General features: G+C 38.6%; 1 protein-coding gene and 1 long non-coding RNA gene across 5 annotated transcripts in view; one reads left to right on the top strand and one right to left on the bottom strand.

Moving 5' to 3' along the window:
• The window catches only part of SPECC1 (sperm antigen with calponin homology and coiled-coil domains 1), a 270,576-nt gene that overhangs the window by 214,865 nt on the left and 30,691 nt on the right, over positions 1-25,020 (bottom strand). For 2 of the 4 annotated variants that reach the window (XM_025864041.2, XM_073881773.1), the window contains exon 1: positions 10,734-10,749. The exons of 1 other annotated variant lie outside the window; for it this stretch is intronic. In XM_025864041.2, the coding sequence (XP_025719826.1) occupies positions 10,734-10,739 (6 nt within the window). In that variant the 5' untranslated portion in view covers positions 10,740-10,749. Of the gene's footprint in view, positions 1-1,550; positions 1,708-10,733; positions 10,750-25,020 lie in introns of those variants that run through there. One more of the 4 variants, XM_025864042.2, reaches the window with a different exon arrangement.
• On the top strand, positions 1,857-9,865 carry LOC112817099 (uncharacterized). The gene is made up of 3 exons (XR_012375028.1): positions 1,857-2,041; positions 2,272-2,397; positions 9,516-9,865. It is a non-coding gene; the product is annotated as an uncharacterized lncRNA (long non-coding RNA).

Genomic DNA, 25,020 nt, shown 5'->3' on the forward strand with positions numbered 1-25,020 from the left:
AAATGTAGCCACTTCGTGGGAGTGTCTTGAGAATCAAATGAGAGAACTTGACCGCTGTGCCTATCACCTATCAAAAATGTTGTTCTTGGGCGCCTGGGTGGCTCAGTTGGTTGGGCGACTGCCTTCGGCTCAGGTCATGATCCTGGAGTCCCGGGATCGAGTCCCACATCGGGCTCCCTGCTCGGCGGGGAGTCTGCTTCTCCCTCTGTCTGACTCTCTTCCTTCTCGTGCTCTCTATCTCTCATTCTCTGTCTCTCAAATAAATAAATAAAATCTTTAAAAAAAAAATGTTGTTCTTGTCATATGACAAAGTGTTAACATGTTTGTGTGGGGGGGGCGCTGAAATGAGGAAGCTACTTCATACACATAGTGTCTATTTTCACTTGAAAGTTTAGTATAGTTAATTTTGTGCTCCCTCTCCTTTCATGGGTTTCTCCTGCTTAGACAACACTTACTTGTAAACCCACTTACCGATGGGAATATTAAAGGGAGTGAAACATCTACTCTCAACTAGAACCATGTAAAGATACATCATCTATGGGCTCAGTGGTAAAGGAACAAAACAGAGCCATATTAGTCCTGCAGTAGAAGCAGCAAACGTGTCTTTTTTACCTTTGCATTCTAAGGAGAGGGGGAAAATCACATTGTTCGAGTAAACTTAAAACATCAACTTTCTGCATTACTGAGCTAAATATTTTATTCTAACAAGAAATCAGAGGAAAAAGGGAAAAAAACCCTAAAAACTTCATTTCTAGAAAATAGAATGGTGAAGAGACATTTCAAAGTAGCCTGTGCCTTTGGCTGGGGCGAGGGCAGGGGTGGGGCCTGGGGGGATGGTTAGTGCAAAATACTGTCTAAACAGAAACCATATAATAAGTAACTTCCTAGAAAAGCCTCTATCTTTGTCATATCTTTGAAGTTCTGCCATATAGGCCTCATAAGCACAATGTTTGGCCCAGATACTAAGCTCTGGGACATTATCAGGCCCTCTGCAAGATGGGAGGGCATACTCCACAGTACTGATCTTCAAGGGGAGAGGGCTCTAGAACCTTCCGGGGGGGCCTAAGAACCAGTCAACTGGGTGGTTCTCTCCACGGGACTTCATACGTCCCACTCTTGGCAAAAAGAATGCACAGAAGCAGCCCTATTCGCCTTGGTTGTGAAAACAGATCTCCACTCCACACTCCACACCCACAGAGAGGATTTCTTTTCCCAAAAAACTATACATTAACTTAAAGTCAGCATTAATGATCTTTACTTTGCAAGATGAAAAAAGTAACAGGCAGGGAAAAAAGACTATTTTTTCAAGATGTCAGAAGGTGAGTTTCAAATTCATTTTTAACCCCCAGAAAGCATGTATGTAGCATTAACTTATGTAGTCCTTGAATCACATACACACACACAAAATGTGTTCATCAGGCCTTAGTCATATCAGGATTCACTGGGTATGTTACACATTATACCTAAAGCAGAAGAACCTCTTCCCCCGGAGAGTTATTCTTCTAAGATTTTCCATCCCCATCTTAAATAATAACCAACTATGTACTTACTGCAAAGGCTTTGGCTTCTCGTGCCTCCCGGGAGCTACTGACCTCAATCAGCAAGTCAGCCGCACTATTCTGGGGTTTGGTGCTGGCCAGGGAGGAAAACCACACTCAAGGGGCCTGGGCAGTGAGCATTTGAGCAATGCTTCACTCAGGAAGCAGGCGGGCTCTGGGCTCCAAGCTTCTGACAGCCTCCCTCCAACCCCTCCCCGCTCCCTCTCCCTCCCTCCCTCTTGATCTCATGATCTCTCTCTCTCTCTCTCTCTATCTCTCTCTCTCTCTCACACACACACACACACACACACACACACACACACACACACACACACCAACAGTGCAAAATCACTTCTATCCCACTGGTTCCTGAATACTTAATTTGTACCTCTCTAGAACATAAGGATTTAAAGACACAGGCTGACTAGTTTCTTGCTGTTTCAAACCTGAGATACCAAACAGAAAAAGAAGAAGAACAAGAAAAAGTCAAGCTGTCTTCAAAGGTGAGTTTGCCCTGAAACCTCAGGGCCCCTCACTTGCCATAACCTGTGGGTTGTTCTAAGTGGGATAGGGAAGCCAGGTTATGATCAGGAAGCATTTCAAAGCCGGCAGTTCTAGTGAGCTGACTAAAAACGTTCTCAGAGATAAAGCATCTAAACCTCCAAGCCGCTGGTAATTTGTTGTAATTTCCTTTTTTCATTCTAAATATTTTCATACCTAATTTTGAATTCAGAGAGTTTCCAAAATTATATGAGCACTCTCGCAAAACCTGAGGTCCACGTTCCCTGCTACTATGGATGGTCTACACGCCCTAATGACGAGGAGATCACCCGTAAAAACATGGAAGAAATTCGTGAAGGTAAACAAGCAACATGTGTTCTATCTACACTCACAAAGAACTGCAGTCATCGGGGCTAGGCTGGGCTTAGTCACTGCCATAAGTTGGAGTTTACTTGCGATTTTACTGGATAATAGGTGTGAAAAGTGGCCAAGTATCTCTTACATGGCAGAGAGCTCTTACTTAGGAGGCAGTATGAGTTTGCAGAGCCTCCGGGACACTGAATCCACCCCTCATAGGCAGACTTTGCCTCTCTAATGGCAGATCACAGTAAGGACCTGTAGTCATGCAGCTTAGAGCTGGCCATCCCCTGTGAGAGCTGTTATTACAATGGTGGCCCCATGCCACCCTGGCAAACGCTGCTACCTTTGGTGGCCTTCTCTCTTTGCCTTAAAGAAAGCAAGAGACACAATGCATGGGACCTGTTCTCACTGAAGAATATCCACCTTCCCGGGGAATAAAGGGACCTAACTCATCCGGGTGCCCGACCCCTGGGCACAGCACCATGGCAGAGACAGGAGATGGTGTGGTTGGGACTCTGCAAGTGACAAAAGTCCCAACCCAACCTCGCTTAAGCAAAAGAGCAAATTTATTGGCTTGACTAACTGGAAAGTCTAGGGATGAATTCAAGCTGGCTTTAAGCCAGGAGACCTGGAGTTTCCAAAGTCATCAGGAATCTGCTTTCATCACCTTTCAGCTCTGCTTCCCCAAGTTTGATGCATTCAAATATGGTGCTCTTGGGATGGGAAAGCCTTTCCCAGTAGCATTCCATGATGAGAAGTCTGTGGCATTCAAGACCAAGAAGATAGGCACTCCTCAGAAAAGAAACCTCAGCGTGAGACACTGTCCAGCCCCGTGGCAAGGAAGGACCTGGGTGACTGACAGCCCCTCTAGTTATAAGAAGAGCAGTCCCTAAAAGCAAAAAAAAAAAAAAAAAAAAAATGCTGGACAGGCAAAAAGATACAAGCTAGTGCCTTAGATTAAGCCTTTCATGTGATTGCGTCTTAATTTCCCAATTAGACTGTAAATCTATTATCAGAAGGACGTACACAAAGTGTTAAGAGTGGGCTATCTGAGTATTGTGGATCATTTATTTTTTTAAATTCACACTGTATCTTCTAAATTTTCTAAAAATAATAAAAATTATTAAATTGTACAATAACACAATACATCAAAATAAGTTATTGTATGCTAAACAAATCCTGCTTACAAGCAAAAATATGTATAGAATATCTATGAATAAATCTGGTAAAGAAATTACAATTGCCCCCCAAAAATCTACATTTTACTGAACAACAGAAGAGAGGACTGCATTAAAAAACATACCATGATATTCCAATGAGATATTCATTCTCCACAAAATAATTATATACATGTATTGTAATTCCAACAAAAATTCTAACAGGATTAAGAGGTGTGAAAAACTGCTTTATAAAACTATCCTAAAATGCACCTGGTAGAATAATTGATTCTTCTCTATAAAGGATATAGAATAATTTATTCTTCTCTGTAGAAGAAAATTATTGAAAAAATATGAAAAGGGACTTGTACTGCCAGATATTAAAAACAGACCAGAGAAGTAAAATAATTGCAATGTTGTGGTTCAGGAATAGAAACATCATCAATGGATCACAACAAAACCCAAAAATAAGAATCAAGATAAAAATAACATTACTAATCTGAGGATAAAAAATGGATTGTTTTTAAAAATGGCACTGGGAAAATTGGCTAATCATTTGGGAAAAAAAAAAGACTCCTACCTCATACCGTGTCCCCAAATGATTTCTGATAGAATAAAAATTTAAGTGGCAAAAAAAAAAAAGAAGAAGCATTATCAGAACTAGAAGGAAAGAGAGGAGATTGTATATCTGAACAAGGTGAGAAAGGTCTCTCTGAGCCCACATACAAAGGCAGAATACATAAAAAAAGAAACAGATTTGACTTTGAAAATAAAAAACCTCTGCAAACAATGAAAATCCTATAAATAAAACATAAATGCCAATGACAAAATGAGACAACCATCTCTGCACAACCTTTGGTTCAGTTATTCCATTTGTAGGAATGTATCCTATGAAAATAATCATGAATGAATGCAAAGCTGCATGTGCAGGAGTTATAAGCTTATCCTTGATTGTAACAATGACAATAAAGTAAATAATTAAAAGTCTAATTGGTTACATTATGGTATATCCATGTAATTAAACATCATGCAGCCATTAAAAGTGATAGTATATCAATACTCCCTATGACATAGATGTAAAAATCCTTAACAAAATACCAACAAACCAAATCTAGCAACATATATAAGGGATTATATACCATGACCAAGCGGGGTTTATCCCAGGAATTCAAGGTTGGTCCAACATATGACAACCAATCAATGTAATACACCATCCTAATAGAACGAAGGACAAAACCACAGGATTGTCCCAATAGAGGCAGAAAAATCATTTCACAAAATCCAATGCACTTTCATAATAAAAATATTCAATAAACCAGGAATAAAAGGGAAACTCCTCAACCTGATAAAGGGCAACTATAAACATTACATTTAATGGTGAAAATCTGAAAGCTTTCCTCTAACATCAGAAACAAGATAAAGGGCAACTATAAACATCACACTTAATGGTGAAAATCTGAAAACTTTCCTCTAGCAACAGAAACATCTCTGCTCTAAAAAAAAAAAAAAAGAAAGAAAGAAAAAAAAGAAAAGAAGAAGAGAAACATCTCTGCTCTCACCACTTCTGGTTAGCGTTATATTGGAGTCTTTGGCCAGGGAAATTGGGCAATAAAAAGAAAGGCATCCAGATTGGTAGGAAAAGTATAACTATCCCTATTACCTAATGATCTTCTATGTAGAAAATCTCAAAAACAATCTATAACAAAACAGAGCTAATAAACTTGTTCAGCAAGGTCACAGGATACAAGATCATTATATAAAAATCATTTTCAATTCTATACATTTGCAATGAACAATCCAAAATATTAAGAAAGCAATTCTATTTACAATAACACCAAAAGGAAAAGAATACTTAGTAATATATTTAACAAAATACATGCAAGAGTTGTACACTAAAAACTATAAAACATTGAAAAACATTAAAGAAGTGTTAAATGGACAGACATCTCATGTTCATGTATTTTACGACTTAAGAGGGCAATACTCCTCAAATTGATCTACAGATTCAATGCAATCCCTATCAAAATTCCAGTTGCTCTTTTTACAGAAACTGACAAGCTAATTCTATAACTCATATGGAAATGCAAGGGACTCAGAATAATCAAAACAATCTTGATAAGGACAATGAAGTCGAAAGATTCACACCTCCAAATTTTAAAGATTTTATTTATTTATTTGAGACAGAGAGAATGAGAGAGAGAGAGAGAGCGCGCACATGAGAGGGGGGAGGGTCAGAAAGAGAAGCAGACTCCCTGGCGAGCAGGGAGCCCCATGCGGGACTCGATCCAGGGACTCCAGGATCATGACCTGAGCCGAAGGCAGTCGCCCAACCAACTGAGCCACCCAGGCACCCCACACTTCCCAATTTTAAAACTTACTACAAAGCTATCACAATCAACACTGTGTAGTATTGACACAAGGACAGACATAGGTAGATCTGTAAAACAGAACTGACAGTCCAGAAATGAACCCATACATTTGTGGAAGGTGATTTTTCACATGAGTGCCAAGACCATTCAATGGCGTAAGAATAGTCTTTTCAATAAATGGTGCTGGGGCAACTGGATATCCATATACAAAAGAATGAAACTAGACTCCTATTTCATATCATATACAAAATTACCTCAAAGATGTAACAGCTAAAAATATAAAAATCTTAGAAGAAAACCTAAGTGTAAAACTTCATGACCTTGTTTTCTTATGTTTTCTTAGAGATATTAAACACAAGCAACAAACAAAAAATTATATGAACTGGCCTTTATAAAAATTAAAAACTTGGGGGTGCCTGGGTGGCACAGTTGGTTGAGCGACTGCCTTCAGCTCAGGTCATGATCCTGGCGTCCCGGAATCGAGTCCTGCATCCGGGTCCCTGCTCAGGAGGGAGTCTGCTTCTCCCTCTGACCCTCCTCCCTTTCATGCTCTCTGTCTCTCATTCTCTCTCTCAAATAAATAAATAAAATATTTTAAAAAAATTAAAAACTTTTGTGCTTCAAGGGGCAGCAAAAAGATAACCCACATAATGGAAGAAAATATTTGCAAATCATATATCCAATATATGGGTCTGTTCTCCAGAACGTGTAAAGAACTCTTGCAACTCAATAATAAAAGGACAAATAACTAACAAATGGGCAAAGGATTCAAACAGACATCTCTCCAAAGAAAACATAAAATATACAAATGGCCAATAGAGATAGGCAAATCAAAGCTACAATGTTCACCTGCTAGTGATGGGTACAGCCAAACAGATGATAACAAGTGTTGACAAGGATGTGGAGAAATCAGAACCCTCATTCATTGTTTGTGGGAACATAAAATGGTGTGACCACTGTGAAAAAACAATTTGGCAGTCCCTCAAAAAGTTAAGCACAGAGTTACCATTACGGCCCACGATTCTACTCCTTGACCCTAAAAAACTGAAAATAAGAATTCAAACAGAAATCTGTACATGAATATTCATAGTAGCACTATTTGGGATAGCCAAACGGTGTGGGGGGAAAACCCAAATATTCATCAACAGATGAATGGATAAACATAATGTACATCCATACAATGGGATATTATTATCAGTAAAAAGGAATAAAGTAAAAAATAATAAAGGAACGAAATGCTCATACATGCTACAACATAGATGAACCTCGAAAATTTTATATTGAGTGAAAAAAAACAGACACAAAAAGCCACATACTCTATGGGTACATCCATATGAAATTTCCAGAATAGGCAAGTCATAAACACAGAAAGTAGATTAGTGGTTTCCATGAGATGAAGGGAGGGGCACAAGGGGGGAGTGACTGCTGACAGCTCCAGGATTTTTTTGGGGGGGTAACGAAAATGTTCTGGAATTTGATAGTTGTGACTGTTGTGCAAGTTTGTGAATATACAAGAGAATCACCATACTGTACACTTGAAACGGTGAATTTTATTGTAGGTGAATTACATCTCAATTTCTAAAGTAATACTGTAAAATATTTGATGATATGGAATAATGATAATATATTTAGTGGAAAATATACTATAAATGGTATATATGGTAGGAGGCCATATTTACTTAGGTAAAAGAAAAAGAGCCTTAGAGAAACTTTATATATTAAAAATGGCTATTCTTGGCACCCTTGTTGAAGATCAGTTGGCTGTAGATGCATGGATTTATGTCTCAGGTCTCTATTCTATTCTATTGGTTTATATGTCTGTCTTTATGCCAGTACCATACCATTTTGATTACTATAGCTTTGTATTATATTTTTATGCCCTCCATTTCTTTTTTTCTTTAAATTTTTTTATTGTTATGTTAATCACCATTAGTTTTTGATGTAGTGTTCCATGATTCATTGTTTGTGCATAACACCCAGTGCTCCACACAGAACGTGCCCTCTTTAATACCCATCACCAATATCCTTGATGAATATGGATGCAAAAATTCTCACCAAAATACCAGCCAATAGGATCCAACAGTACATTAAAAGGATTATTCACCACGACCAAGTGGGATTTATCCCTGGGCTGCAAGGTTGGTTCAACATCTGCAAATCAATCAACGTGATACAATACATTAACAAAAGAAAGAACAAGAATCATATGATCCTCTCAATAGATGCAGAAAAAGCATTTGACAAAGTACAGCATCCTTTCTTGATCAAAACTCTTCAGAGTATAGGGATAGAGGGTACATACCTCAATATCATAAAAGCCATCTATGAAAAACCTACAGTGAATATCATTCTCAATGGGGAAAAGCTGAGAGTTTTCCCCCTAAGGTCAGGAACGCAGCAGGGATGTCCACTCTCACCACTGCTATTCAACATAGTATTAGAAGTCCTAGCCACAGCAGTCAGACAACAAAAAGAAATCAAAGGCATCCAAATTGGCAAAAAAGTCAAACTCTCATTCTTTGCAGATGATATGATACTTTGTATTATATTTTATTTTATTTTAAGATTTTATTTATTTATTTAGAGAGTGAGAACATGAGCGGGAAATATGATGCCCCATCTTTGTTCTTCTTTCTCAGGATTGATTTGGCTATTCATATTTTCTTTGTGGTTCCATATGCATTTTAGAATTTTTTTTATTTCTACAAAAAAATACCACTGGGATTTTGATAGGCTTTGCAATGAATCTGTAATGGGGAAAGGATAGGTTTTTTTTCAACAAATGGTGTTGGAGAAACTAGATACCCACATGCAAAAGAATGAGATTGGACCCTTAAGCTATACATCAAATTAACTCAAAATGGATTAAAGACTTAAACATAAGACCCAAAACTATAAGACCCCTAGAAAAAAACAGGGCAAGACCTTCATGACATTGGTCTTGGTAATGATTTCATCCATATGACACCAAAACCACAGGCAACAAAAACAAAAATAAACCAGTAGAACTCTATCAAACTAAAAAGTCTTCTGCACACAAAGGAAAAACAATCAACAAAGTAAAAAGGCAACCCACAGGATGGGAGAAAATATTTGCAGACCATAAATCTGATAAGGGGTTAATCTCCAAAATATACAAGGATCTCTGACAATTCAATAGTAAAAAAACAAAACAACCCCCCCCAATACTTGGTAAAAAGATGCACTAAGGACTTGAATAGACATTTCTTCAAAGACATACAAATAGCTAACAGATATGGGAAAAAATGGTCAACATCACTAATCGTCAGGGAAATGCAGATCAAAATCACAGTGAGATATCACCTCACACCTGCTGGGATGACTATTATAAAAAACAAAACAAAAACCCGAAACACAGTGTTGGTGAGGATGTGGAGCAGTTGGAACTCTTGTACATTACTGGTGAGAATACAAAATGGTGCAGCCACTATGGAATAGTGTATAGAGGTTCCTCAAAATATTAAAAATAGAACTACCATATGATCCAGCAATCCCATTTCTGGGTATTTATCCAAAAGAATGGAAAACGGGACCTCTAAGAGATATTAGCACTCCTGTGTTTACTGCAGCACTATTCACAATAATGAAGATGTGGAAACAACCTGAATGTCCATTGACAGATGAACGGATAAAGAAGATGTGAAATATACATACGATGGAATAGTATTCAGCCTTAAAAAAGAAGGCAATTCTGCAATGTTTAACAACCTGGATGAACCCTGAGGACATTCTGCTAAGTGAAATAAAGGAGTCACAGAAAGACAAAAACTGCATGATTCCACTTACGTGAGGTATCTAAAATAGTCAAATTCATAGAATCAAAGAGTGGAATGGTGGTTGCCAGGGGCTGAGGGAAAGGGGAAATGGGGAGTTACTAATCAATGAGCATAAAGTTTTAGCCAAGCAAGATGCATAAATTCTAGAGATCTGCTGTACAATAGACCTATAGTCAACAATAATATATTGTACACTTAAAAAATTGCTAAGAGGGTAGAGCTCATGTTAAGTGTTCTTATCACAATAAAATAAAATTCTATAAAATAAATTACTAAAAAGAGACATTTATCTCTGGTTGGTAGTGTTAACTTCCTTTGATTTAAAGATTCTTCTCCACTAATTGTAATGAATATGTAGGAGTTTTATAATTTAAAAAATACTATTTAAGCATAAGAGCAATTATCTGTCATTATTTGTGACTGATGGCTGATATTGCAGAAAAGTAAGTTCATTTGACCCAAGGAAGTCTTTCTTAATTGCAGAAGTGATTAAAGCCTGGATGAGATGTCCTTTGCAGAGACCATGAAATCTCTACTCTTGGATGGTCTAAGAAGAGGGTAAGATGCTGGCCTACAATGGCATGTTCAGATGCTCATTTGCATGGAGGCTGGGCAGTGTCAGGGTGGTCTGGCTCCAAAAGCTGGATCAATGAATCCAGACCAATGCTGAAGAAACCTCTGTGCAGGCTGAGCTCCTAAGTGCTTCAGTAGGAAACCTGTCAGCTCTCCACAGAACAGAATTTCCTAAACCTTAACCAAAAATCAAAGCCTAAAAATGCTCTGTTTTGGTCTTGCAAAATAAATTTATCAACTCTAAAAATAACTAGGACAAAGCCAAAAGATGAAAGTGACTCTGAATGGGTTTCAAAGACATGGGTGTCAAATTTTTGCAAAGACTGTTACAGTCGGATCCTTAGGACTTTGGCATTAGCAGAGAAGTACCCAGGAGAATTTCTTACGATGCTGCGTGAAAGGACACATGTCCAGGGGCGAAAATGGTGAAGATCTTACCTTCATGGGTCTCTAAGCTTCATCCAGCCAGCAACAGATCCAGGGTTTATTACTGGAAAATGAGTATAAATATAAATTGTTTATCTGATGAATTCAGTGGTCATAATGAATACGTTAATCCACTAAATACAATCTGAAACTTAACATTTGCATGCAGTGTAGAAATATGTTGCCCTTCTTTGTAAATATCTATAAAGCCTGACCGTAAACACTCATTCTAAGAGGAACCTGACTTCTATGTTAACCTAACCATCTCTTTCGATGACTTTTTAATTTAGTTCTAAAGTATAACATTTCACTGTGAGAAATTGCACAGAGAGAAGTAATTACAGAGGGAGGCACAGTGTACTGGACAAGTGGTGGTTAGTGAAGTTGGCCTTCTTCTGAGCTATGCAGCAAGGTTCATCACATCCTCCCCAAATAAAACATAAAGGGGGGGGGGGCTCTTTCTGCAAATGCATAGCTAAGGAACAAGAAGTTTGCTGGCTTACAAGTTACCATACGCTGATGTTTTCTTTTTGAAAGGCACTCCTGGGGTGCCAGATCAATTTGCACGCCTGAATTCTGAGAGGTCACGTAGCCAAGAGGCATGTCTGGCTCTGGGGATGGACCCTCTCTGCTGTTCTCCCACCCCGGCACTGACCACCTTCTGCGTCAAGTGATACACCTGCCACCCACACTTCACTTCCCTCCCAGGCGGGAGTGAGAATGCTGAGCGAGGCTATGCATATGTTTGAATTTGTTTAATTAGCCAGGAATAGGAAAGCAGCAACTCTTTTGGTTTCCAAGCAGATGTGAAACTAATTTTGGGAAAGAACAAGAGCCCCAGAGAGTCTGAAGAATGACTCAGCCTCAGTCCCTCACAAGTACCATCACACTTGGGGACGTGCCCATCAGCAATTCTACTGCCATCAGGATTCTGAATCTGAACGAGGGCTCTCAGACCTCTGTTCTTCTTCTGGTTGTCCCACTACCACCTTCCCTCCCAGCCTGGTGTGCTCCCTAGTCTCAGGTTTTTTTCCCTCCCCTGCCAGACTCACAGCCTCCCACTGCCCATTTGAACACCAAAATCCTTCCACCATGCTCCCCACCAGTCCCTGGATGCCTTTACTCTGGCCCTGCTGGGTCAGCCACCAATCAGGGACTCCCAAATCACACATTCTTTGTTCCTGACATGGGTCTCCAAATGGAACTATAAAGACAGAACCTGCCTGAGGCCATGTGGCCCTAGTTATCTCTGAGCAATTGATTTATTTAACTCTAACGGGCTTCTTGTTGAACCTTCCAAAAAAGCATTTATGTTAAGAATATCTTGGTCAAGTTTCATTCAGAAAGGGAGGGTCATTAGCTTAACTATGAGCAGGGGTCAAGCATTCTTCTCAAAGTCAACCACAGCATTAACAAAGCTGATCTCCGATCTCCATGGGTCTGATTCCTGACTTGTGTTTCTTCCTTTCTTTTTTTTTTTTAAGATTTTATTTACTTATGAGAGAGAGAGAGGGAGAGCATGAACTGGGGGAGAGGCAGAGGAAGAGGGAGAAGCAGACTCCCCACTGAGCAGACAGCCTGACACGGGGCTTGATCCCAGGACCCCAAGATCAAGACCTGAGCTGAAGGCAGACGCTTAACCCACTGAGCCACCCAGGTGCCCCCAACTCATGTTTCTTTGCTGATTTTGAACTATATTTGTGATGGTGGGGGTGGGGAAGAATGATATCAACAGTAATTTTCCAAACCCCCAACAACCACCTTTGATCTCTGGTCCCACCTTCCCCTTTGTGCAAAGAGGGCCTTCCCTAAATCCACAGTAAGTGGAAAGAAGAAATGAATACAGATAAAAGCATCAGTTGAGATGAAAACATTTTTTTAGAATGGTCTTGAAGATTAAAAAAACTGAAATTAAAAACAAGAGAGAAGATGTAATTACATGTAATTACATTTCGCCTTGTAAACTAGGCGAAACAGATAATTTTCTAGGAAAACACAGATTACCAAAATTAACTCAAGGAGAAACAAGCAGTCACACAGAGAAAAGGCAAAGGAAAAGAAAAGGCAATTCACCAAAGGAAAAATACTAATAAAGATGTAAAAAGATGCTTAGTCTACCTAGTATCCAACAAACATGAACTAAATCAATGTAATATTTTTAAGTCCATCTCACTGACTAATATATTTGAAAGGGATAAAAGTGTTCAGCAAAAATGTGGGAAATGCACACTTTCACACACTTGTGTGTATGGCTCCTGGGAGACAGCTGGAGTGGAGATTGTAAAGGAGACTTTTCATATTTTACTCCATTTCTATATTTGAATTTTTGTAAGAATGTGTTTTTTGTTTTATACCTGAAATTTGAACAGTGGAATTCCTAAGTCCATATGCACAAGGATTGATACCAAAATATTTATTGTATGTTTAAGATTGGAGAACAAAGTAATTTGAAATGAGGATATAGATCATAAAGTAGTTTATGGATCTTAAACATGGGTAAAGAAAAGGAGAAATAGCAAAATAAGCAGCAAAGTACAGACTGGATGTGATATAGAAAACCACATATGCAAAAACATTAGCTCCCTGAGGACAAAAACTCTGTTCTATTCACTGCATATCCCTCTGCCCCCCGCAGAGTGCCCAGTGCAGAACACTTAGTAAATGTTTGCTAAATAAATGAAAGAAAAAATGGAACTAAAGAATACCAGAAGGTACTCTGGGAATTTTGATTTCAAAAGAAACAAATGAAATAATTCTGTTCACATATATTTCACAAATTTGAAATGTAAAATTATTTTCACTGGAATCCTGTTATATTCTTAATATAATCATTAAGTTTGGAATTTATACTTGCACTGGTCATTTTTCTGCAGCTGACCTTCGATTAAAAGAATATGGTTCATCTTTGTTAGTCTTGTTACTGTGTTTTCACAATATATTGTCATAATACTCATAAGCTGGTGTTTATATTTGTTAAAATTCACAATTTTCACCTTTTTGTATTTTGTAGCATTATTATCAGTTCAGGAAAATTAACATAGCAAAGTGGTTTAATGAAATGTAAAAGTCAGGTTCCAAGTGATATAAATATGATGCTTAACAATGATAAGATCATTATTGAACAGGACTAAAATGCAAGATGGAGAGATGTGTGCCCTGTATGTCAAGTGATATGCCACATAGGCAGTTAAGAAAGGGAAGTGCAAATAGGAGGTACACTGGCAAAGGCTGAAAAATTGGAATTTATTGGACCATTCCTTCATTTGCTCCTAAGGCTAGAGCACTTCACTGTTTTTATGAAGCTTCTGAAGCAGTGGCCATAAACCACAAATGCCTTCCATGTCACTTTCAAACAAATTACAATGGCCTCTTTGGTAAACCAACCAAGTTCTGCCTCAAGGGCAAAATAATGTTTCTCAGTGCAAAACCAATGCTTTCGTCACCAAAGGAAAAAAGCAAAACTACTGAAGCATTGTTTAGAGTTGCCCTCCTCAAAGATAAAACACATGCAAACACACATTAATGAAATGTCGTTAAGAATAGCCCCAAAGGGCGCCTGGGTGGCTCAGTCGGTTAAGCGTCTGCCTTCGGCTCAGGTCATGATCCTGGAGTCCCGGGATCAAGTCCCACATCGGGCTCCCTGCTCAGTGGGGAGTCTGCTTCTCCCTTTGCCCTTCACTCTGCTCGTGCTCTCTCTCTCAAATAAATAAATAAATAATTTTAAAAAATAGCCCCAAAGTCAATGATACATGTTTTGGTCAGCAAGAAACAGAACAAGATATTAGCAAAATTCCTCTATCAAATAATGCACCGAACATCAAGGAATATCAATGGCATGCCACGTGGAAGAGGAACTGAGCTTCTGTGTGTGCTGCCAGATAATTTCAATTTACCGTTGATCGGAACCTCTGTGGATGACTCAGTACCTTTCATGTGTGAGGGTCAGATTTGAGGGCCAAGGTATGCAGTGGAGAAGGAGCCCAGAGACCTGTTAAGTCGGCAGCCAGGAAGAAAAGGAGCTGCTCTACAGAATAATCACACTGAATGCCAATCTACACCACTGCTGTTTTTCTCCAAGAACGGCTGATGATCTAAATAATCTGATCTTCATTTGGTACTGAAAAAAAGGATAAACATTTTGAATCAAACTACAGTCACGGACAATCTGTCTTTTGAATGTGCAGTAGGCCAGGGAGTACCAGGGTTTGCTTTCTACTCTGCAATACACTGCCTGTTAAGGCGAAAGGTACTCACATGGATATGAGAAATGAGGAACAATACAAAACTATCTCTTCGTGACACTGAGAAGGCCAAAAAGGCCATTTCTATGATCTCAAAGGACTGGCTTGCATAGTTTATGTCAGAAATCAATATTTGGAACAGCCTGAATCTTGGCCAAAATATCGTGACTTTTTTTTTTAATGCTAGAATGTTGGGATAACTCGGTTATGACCAAACTGCAATATAAGTAGCTAAGTCTCCATGAGTTTGACTCCCTCAGTAGTTGACAGTTTTCATTACCAATTAAATGAATTTTTCATATATTATTGCATCCTTTAAAACTACACTGAAATGCAGCAAAGCAATATAAACAAACATTTTGTGATGGCTGAACTCTCTCCTGTATGAGAGAGGAGATAAAGCTGGAAAGCGGGACAGGGAGCAAACTTCAAACCACTTTACCTGCATTGCTGAGGTGTTTGGACTTGGTAACCCTTAGTTGGTAAGGACAATTTAAGCAAGGAAGCAAAATGAACAGGCATTTTAGAATGACTGATCTGACGTTAGTGTGAAGGACATATTTAAGGGAGTATAGCTGGAGGCAAGGAAACTGTCAGCAGGCAATTTAAACACCTTTGATGAGAAATAACAATCTAAGAGAATGACAGCAAAATTCAAAGGGGGAGGAATCAAAAGATACCTAAATGGAAATAACAGGACTTGATCACCAGTGGGACCTGGGGGAGGAAGGAGGAGTTTCCTGGTTTGGGGACAATTTGCTGAGACTGGGAAAACAGAAGGTAGGCCATGTGTACTGGTTATCTATCACTGTGCAACAAGTTACCCACAAAATATAGCAGTTTAAAACAACCAATGTTTATTACCTCCCAGTTTCTGTGGGTCAGGAATCTAGGAGAGGCTCAGCTGGGTGGTTCAAGTTCAGGGTCTCTCATGAGTCTGCAGTGGGGATGTCAGCTGGCGCTGCATCATCTGAAGGCTTGACCAGGGCTGGAGTTGCAAGGAGTTCACTCACATGCCTGGCAAGTAAGTGTTGGTTGTTGGCAGGAGATGTCAGTTCCTTTCCAAGTGAACCCCTCTATAGGGTTGCTTAAATATCCTTCTGTTATAGCACTTGGCTTCCCCCAGATCAAGTGATCCAGGAAAGAGAACCACGAGGAGGCCACAATGTCCCTAATGACCCTGAAGTCTCACACCATCACTTCTGCCTTATTTCATTTGTTAGAAGAAGGTCATGAGGTCTGCCCACATTCAAGGACAGGGGAGACTTAAGCTCTGCCTCTTGAAAGGGAAAGTACAAAGAATATGGGTGGATAAATCTTAAAATCACCACACCACATAGGTGGATAATGAGTTCAACTCATGCTGAATTTGAAATGCTTAAGACATTCAGCTGGAAGTGTCCAGCAGACGGATAAACATACCCTTAGATAATTTATTGCTGAATTTAGCAAGAATAAAGTTGATAGAATGACAGAGTTAGAAGCAAGGTGGCAGAATTAAGGAGAAAATGAAAGATAAAGGAAGTAGGGTCAGGCTACTCCCGAAAACTTCACCCTAAGAGGAAGTCAACAGTTAGAGGTCAGAGTAGGGGATTTGGGTGGACAAAGGTGGCAAAGGTCTTGGTAGAATCCCTTGTCGATTGACTTGGGCCAGAGGAGGGACCTTTTTACTTGAGTGAGAAGGAAAAGAAGAGAGAATGGGTGCTATCTAGTGTGGTCCTGTCTCTAGGCAAATAGATAAGGAAGAAACTATCTGTTAGGAATATAGATGCAACCCCTGGAGGAACATATCTCAAACTGGTTTGTTACCTAAGTCTCCCTACCTTCTCTTGTAGGCAGACCCCTGCTACATCTCCCTGGCCTGTTGTAGGTTTGTCATTCTGACTTACCTACTTTCCTGTTCCCAAACTTCTCATAACCCCTACTCCTCCCTGGAATGGCATTTGATTGGGCTGCCTATAGACAGACAGTGACTTCAGCTTGTCCTCAGAATCTCTCCTATGGAAAGTACCCATCAGTAGCCCCGATAGACTTGGTAACTTGGGGCCCTGCCCTGCTCCCAGTCTGTGGTCTAGTAGGATCCCTGCCTCGATCCCTAGTAGTACGGATAAGATATTAAAATATCTTTGAATCATAGTCTGTCATATTCCTCAGTGTGGATGAAACTGTTAATGCTGGTGTTTCTGTACTAGAGCTCCATTTTAGTGTCTAGATTCTTTCATGTATTACCTTTCAGCTCCACTAAAACTTGTTTTAATACAATGTTCAATACAAATGTAGTTCCTTTTCTGTTTTTTATGGCCTCAACAAAATTTGACCAACAGTAGATGAACATTAAACTATGACAATTCATGGAAATGAATATACTGATACCAGCAAGTCCCCATTTTAGCAGTTACCATGGTGACAATGTGCACAAATGGCTATTTAAAGGTGCCATTCTTTGAAACATCTTATTAGGCACAAGATATTAAAACTAATGAAATCATGGAGAAATTCCTTATTTTTAACATCTTAATGAAGAGGGTGATTAAGCTAGTAATAATTTAGCAACTATTTTGAAAGCAACTACTCCAGGTCAAACACTTTTCTAGGATTTTTTGTTTAAGTTGTCACATTTAAAACTCAAAAAGCCACTAACAGCCAGGTATTATGTGTTCTCCTCAGGACAGTTGAGGAAACAGGGATCGGAGAGGTTATGCAATTTGCTCAAGTTCACACAACTTGGATGTAGAAAACCTGCAATTTGCACAGGATCTCACCTAAGTCCAGGCTTTTTCCAGTATCTCACATCACCCCTCCAACAATTAGTAACAAATTTTGAGTATAACTATCTTGACCTCTAACTGGATATTGCCCCCAAGGTCATTCACAGTCATACCACCCTGCTTTATTTTCTCCAAAATAACTGACTGCAACCTGGAGTTTTCTTATTTATTGCCCATCTCCTCACTAGATTATGAACTCAATGAGAAGAGGTTCCTTGTCTCTTTTATTTCCCACTGATCATCAGTACCTAGAACATTACCTAGCACAGAGCAGGTGATAAATAAATATTTGTTGAATTAACAAATGGCTGGAAAATTCAAAGGAAGAAAAAGCACTAAAACAAATGCTTATATAAATATACATTTTTTTAAAAAAAGCATTTGACAAGTTTAAGGCAGAATTGAAATTATGATTGTTTTAAAGAAATACCCAAGTGCTTATTTGAGAAATACTGTGCTATTTTTTTCCATGCACTATTTCAGTAAAGCAGTTAGCAAACTTGTAAGATCATAATAACAAAGATATGTTTCTATAATTCTGAAATTGTGTCCCAAAAGTTCCTCTTTAGAAAGACAAATACCATATGATTTCACTCATATGTGGAATTTAAGAAACAATACAAATGAACATAAGGGAAAGGAAGGAAAAATAAAATAAGATAAAAACAGAGAGGGAGGCAAACCATAAGAGACTCTTAACTATAGAAACATACTGAGGGCTGCTGGCGGGGGGGTAGGTGATGGGTATTAAGGAGGGCACCTGAAACAATAATACACTATATGTTAACTAACTTGAATTTAAATTTTTAAAAAAGTCTTTATTTTTACCAGCGAAATAAATTCAAAGCACATAGTAAATGTGGCTGGGCATGGAGCCCACTTAAGATTCTTTCTCTCTCCCTCTGCCCCTCCCCCCTTTCTCTTTCTCTCTCTCTCTCTCTCAAAAAAAAAAAAAGAGTGAATCTTCCTATACACAAATGGTACCTGCAAACCCAAGAAGAAAACCACCAAAAACCCAAAAACCCAAAATAGAAAGGTGTAAAAATAATGAATGGACAGTTCACAGAAAATACAAGTGGCTCTTCAACACCTACGGTGTTCAGCATCACTTTTAATAAAGGAAATGCAAATTAAAACTATAAATGTATTTTACCTATCAGTATGACAAAAATTTAAAAACTTTGGTACACATCACCATGTGGGTGAGTGTATGAGAAAATTGGCACTCTCACTTTTTGCTAGTAGGTTGTATATTGATAACTTCTATGGAGGGCAGTATGGCGAGATCTATTAAATTTACAAATGCATATGTCCTTTGACAAGGCAATTCCACTCTAAGAACGTATTCTATAGATTTATTCTTTCCAGGGCTGAGAACTGGGGAGCAGGGAACAGAGGCAGAAGGTAAATGTCTTTTTACCTATATCCCCTTGTGAATATGTTGAATTTTGTATATTGTTCTTTATTACTTTATCACAAAGTGCAATTTTTAAGCTGTGTTCCTATAAAAGAAATCATATTTATTTACTCTCCCCTTCAGTTAAAGCCAAAATAGAGAAGGAAGTTCCACCTATGAAGGAAGTAGAGAAGGTCCTGACCCTCTGGGCAACAGATACAAAGACTATCTTCCAGAGACAGGAATTCACCGAACAAAATTAAGAAAGGACTACAAGAATTGATACTTCTCTAGATCTTGAGCAAGTTACAGATTTCTCTAAATTGAGCGAGAGGCGGAAGCAAGTTCTGTCCTCCTGAGGGCCCTGTTCCCCCCTGAGGAAAGATAAGGGGCATCACAGAAGAGCTCATAAGACAACAGGAGGAGATGAAAAGGACACAAATGGAGGAAAACAGTCACACCATCACATGATGATCAAATGTTACACGAGGAAGAATAAGAAGTGAAACCAAAATGTTGGAAAAGTCAGTGAAACAGAAGACTCATTTGAGAAAGTGGAATAGAGGAAAACAAGGAAGAAAGTGATTAGAAAAATGTTAAATATGGAAGATAGAGATGTGACATACAGACAATTGCTAATTCTAAAGAACACAACAAAACTGATGGTATAGCGGAAAAAATTAAAGACATACAGTGAAGGAAAACTTCCCTGAATTTACATAACTCAATCCATGGACTGAAAAAATTCATTATATACCCAGAAAAATCATTAGAGTACAATCAAGACAGGATGTGTCCTGACAAAGTTAACTGGTGCTCAAGGGCAGACAAATAACCTGCCAACAATGAAGCAGAAGCAGCAGATGACGCATAATAGGGAAGCAAGTTAAACCCTCTACAATCTCCTCTGGTCTTCTCCACAATATTAGATGATAGGAGACAAAAGAGCAAGGCCAATGGAGTGTTGAATGAAAGAAGGGACTCAAGAAATCTTTATAAGTTAAAATGTCACTCATACTTAAAGGAAACAAAAAGTCATTATAAAATTAGATGGAACTCAAAGATTATAGCGCTCAAGAGTCCTTTAGAAAAATGCAGTCATAATTTAGCCAATTAAAAGTTAAATGTAGGGCGCCTGGGTGGCTCAGATGGTTAAGCGTCTGCCTTCGGCTCAGGTCATGATCCCAGGGTCCTGGGATCGAGTCCCGCATCGGGCTCCCTGCTCCCTGGGAGCCTGCTTCTCCCTCTGCTTCTCTCTCTGTCTCTGTCTCTCATGAATAAATAAATAAAATCTTAAAAAAAAAAGAATATTTCTTTAAAAAAAAAAGTTAAATGTAGGGGTGCCTAGGTGGCTCAGTCAGTTAAGCATCTGCCTTTCAGCTCAGATCATGGTCCCATGGTCCTGGGATGGAGCCCCGCATTGGGCTGTCTGCTCAGCAGGGAACCCATTTTTCCCTCTGTCTACTGCTCTGCCTACTGGTGCTCTCTCTCTCTCTGTATCCAATAAACAAATAAAATCTTTTTTAAAAAGTTAAATGTAATAATGTGCTCATTAACGTAAAGTTCACTGCATGAAACCACACTGGTTCCATCTGGCAATACAACATGCATGGTTTTCCTGAAATAAGCCAACTCATCTCCTCCTTCCACTTGTGTCCCCTACAGTCCACTCTCAACATGGCAGACATAGTGACCGTGTAACATCTTCAACAGAGCCCTCCAGTGGCTCCCCATATCACTCAGTGTGAAGTGCAATCTGTGCACTGGTCTACAAGGCACCCGCACATGTCCTCCTGACACCTGCAACCGTGTCTCCCACACTGCCCTGGAGCTCCCAGCATTCTTGCTGCCCTCAAACATTGGGCATGCTCCTCCTCAGGGTCTTTGCTCCAGCTGCTTCCTCCTCTTGGCATGATTTAACTAACTCCTTTGCTCACTCTAAGGCTTTGCTCAAATGTCATCTCTCAGTAGGACCCTCCATGACCAACCTATTTAAAATTCTAACCCATCCCTCCGGGCACCCTGGATGTCACTTATCCTATTTTGTTTTTATCTCCATAGTTCAGCACTGGTTCTCTTCTAACATAAAATTTCATTTACTCATTTATTACATTTATTTTTTGCTACCCCCGATTGTACATACACTCTAGGGGCCAGGGATTTCTGTCTTCTTTTTCTTCACTCATATAACCCAAGCACCTAGAACAACATGTGGTTTGGGGTATTCCGTATATACAAAATTAGCAGTAGCACTGAACTGGTTAAGCACAGAGTTATTTCTAAATATAATTAAGTCTATCGGCTGTAGCAACTTTTTTCTAGATATGTCTCGTGAGGCAAGGGAAACAAAAGCAAAAATAAACTATTGAAACTACATCAAAATAAAACTTCTGCACAGTGAAGGAAACAATCAACAAAACTAAAAGTCAACCCATGGAATGCAAGAAGATATGTGCAAATGACATATCCAATAAAGGGTTAGTTTCCAAAATATATAAAGAATTTATAAAACTCAACACCCAAAAAACAAATAACAAAATTAAAAAATAGGCAGAAGACATGAATAGACATTTTTCCAAAGAAGACCTACAGATGGCCAATAGACACAGAAAAGACACTCAACATCACCGATATCACCGCACACCTGTCAGAATGGCTATAAAATCAACAATACAAGAAACAACAGTTGTTGGCAAGGATGTGGAGAAAAAGGAAACTTCTTGCACTGTTGGCGGGAATGCAAAGTGGTGCAACCACTGTGGAAAACCATGGAGGTTCCTCAAAAAGTTAATAATAGAATTATCCTACAATCCAGCAACTGCACTACTAGGTATTTACCCAAAGAATACAAAAATACTAATTCAAAGGGATACGTGCACCCCAAGGTTTATAGCAGCAGCATCTACAACAGTCAAATTATGAAACAGCCCACACATCCATCAACTGATGAATGGATAAAAAAGTTGTTATATATGAATACTACTTAGCCATAAAGAAGAATGAAATCTTGTCGTTTACATCGACATGGATGGAGCTAGAGAGTATTACGCTAAGCAAAATTAAGTCAGCAGAGAAAGACAAATACTATATGATTTCATTCATAGTGGAATTTAAGAAACAAAACAAATGAGCAAAGGAAAGAAAAGAGAGAGGCAAGCCAAGAAACAGACTCTTAACTATAGAGAACAATATGATGGTTACCAGAGGGGAGGTGGGTAGGAGGATGGGCTAAATAGGTGATGGGAATTAAGGAGTACACTTGTTGTGATGAGCACTGGGTATTATGTGGAAATCTTGAATCACTATATTGCACACCTGAATACTGCATGTTAACTGATTGTAATTTAAATACAAACTTTATTGTGTATTTAACTTTATTTATAAACTAAAGTTACATGGGTTAGATACAGTCACCTATCTGAGCAATGTACCATACCACAGTGGGAGGAAGCAGGAAGCAAGCACAACCATGTTCCTCATGGGAGGGAGACTAAGGGAGAAACATGACAACCAGCCATTATTGTAATGGCTGTAATCCTATAAACTCAAATCTAACCAAAGAAATCTCCCTTCCAGGACACAGGCCCACGTTGAGAAAAACTGCTGGGGGTACACTCAAAGTTGAAGAGGACAAGGATATTAAGGACAAAGGAAAGAGAAGCTCCAGATAAAAGCAGGGGAGGAAAACAGAGCCTGTACATCTCATTGAGCCCAAGGCCATGGATCTGAACACCTTGTGAGAACAACAGGAGAGAGAAACCAGGAGGCTCAAAGCTGGGAAAGTTATCCTGCCCCACCCCTTCCATCTGGCTTAACTGAAAGCAACAGAAAGGAAGTCTGGTCAAATCCCACATTAGGGTATGATAAGAAAAAGAAAATTTTGAGCAAACCAATGCCCCTACTGACAGCGAAGGCATGCTAGAGAGACAGGCTCATGAAACAGATGAAAAACTAGAACGGTATTTCTGAACAAACTGAAAGACATGAACCTACGTATTGCAAAGGTCCACTGTGTACCTGGAAAAGTCAACTCAGAATGGCCAACACTGAAACACACTTAGTGAAACTATTAGACTTTCAAGATTTTTTTTTTAAAGTCCTTTAAAAGGCATCCAGGCAAAATAACCAAGTCGTTTATAAGGGGAAAAACTGTCATCAGACTTTGATAGCAGTCACAGTATAGCAGTAACATACTGACATACTGAAGATACTCAAAGAGGAAAACGTAAGCCAAGGATTTTATAACCAACCAGACTGTCAAGAATAAAGATCATAGATGAACAGTTTTGAACATGGAAAAACTCAGGGAAAACCATCCCTGGGGATGCTGTCTGAGGAATCTCATAGACAACAAATATGAACCAAACCAAATATCTGGAGAGGCTTCATCATGAGAATTGGTAGGAAGCATTAAATATATATTTACCCAGAAAACTAAGGCAAAATGATTAGTCAAATAAGAAATGGTTATATATTTTGACAATGTAGATTCAGTGTATCTATCAAAAAGTACTAGATGAAAATCAACAGCTATGGGGTGGAAAACATCTTTCAACATATGGCATGAAATCCAAAGTCACACAAAGATTTGTAATTTTACTACATAAAAATTTTAAACTTTTATATGGTCCAAAACACCATAAACAAATTCAAAAAATCAAGCAACAGACCACATAAAAATATGTGCAATAACGCTCGTATCACATTGAAATATAAAGGGCTCTTTGAATCAATAAGGAGTTTAAAAATGAGAAAAAACACACTATAAATTATAAATATATGTGAGAGCTTGTTCACACTGATTAATAAGTTTAAAATACACAGTAAAATAATGACCTATATTTGTCAGGCTGGCAAACATTGATAATACCAAATGTCAACAAGGGTATGGGGAAATATTTATTTACTGAGCATACATCATGTGTAAGGACTTATGTTGGATGCTATAGATACAAATATAAGTAATATAGAAACAGTGTTCCAGTCCACAAAGAACTTATATTTTTAGGGGGTGTACAAGGGGGGAGAAGGAAATTTTTTAAATGAGTACATCATTATTTAAATGCAATTCTGATGTGCTACAAAGGAGAAATACAGGGTGCTTTGAGAGGGAGGACCTGATGTAATTTGAGCAGAGGTATTCTTAGCCACTGTAAATTGATCAACTCTTTAGGAAAATTGGCAAAACCTTACATATCCACAATGTTTGTCTCAATAATTCTACTCCTAAATTGCAAGTCTACCAAAATACATAATTGAGCAGATATATACACAAAATGATGCTTATGCAACATTGCTTATAACAGAAAAAAGAAATAATTCAAACCTTTATCAGTAGGATATTGGCTAAATGAGGGTATATCCAACAAAATTCAACCATCAAAAAGAATTATATACAACCAAAAATAATAAGATACCTAGGAATAAACCTTCTGCACAGTGAAGGAAACAATCAACGAAACTAGAAGGCAACCTATGGAATGGGATAAGGTATTTGCAAATGACATATCTGAATAAGGGTTAGTATCCAAAATATATAAAGAAATTATAAAACTTAACACCAAAAAGCCTCAAATAACCCAATTTAAAAATGGGCAGAACTAATATAACACGGTATGTTAGCTAACTGGAATTAAAATAAAAACCTTTAAAAATGGGTAGGACACATGAACAGGCATTTATCCAAAGAAGACATACAGATGGCCAACAGACACATGAAAAGATGTTCATCATCACTTATCATCAGGGAAATGCAAATCAAAAACTACAATAAGATATCACCTCACACCAGTCAGAACAGCTAAAATCAACAGCACAAGAAACAACAGGTTTCTTGTGGCGAGGATGTGGAGAAAAAAGGAACTCTTGTGCATTGGTGGTGGGAATGCAGACTG

The sequence above is a fragment of the Callorhinus ursinus genome, unplaced genomic scaffold, assembly GCF_003265705.2.
Source record: "Callorhinus ursinus isolate GAN/ISIS: 27379988/994484 unplaced genomic scaffold, GSC_fseal_2.0 scaffold43, whole genome shotgun sequence".
Classification (NCBI taxonomy): domain Eukaryota; kingdom Metazoa; phylum Chordata; class Mammalia; order Carnivora; family Otariidae; genus Callorhinus; species Callorhinus ursinus.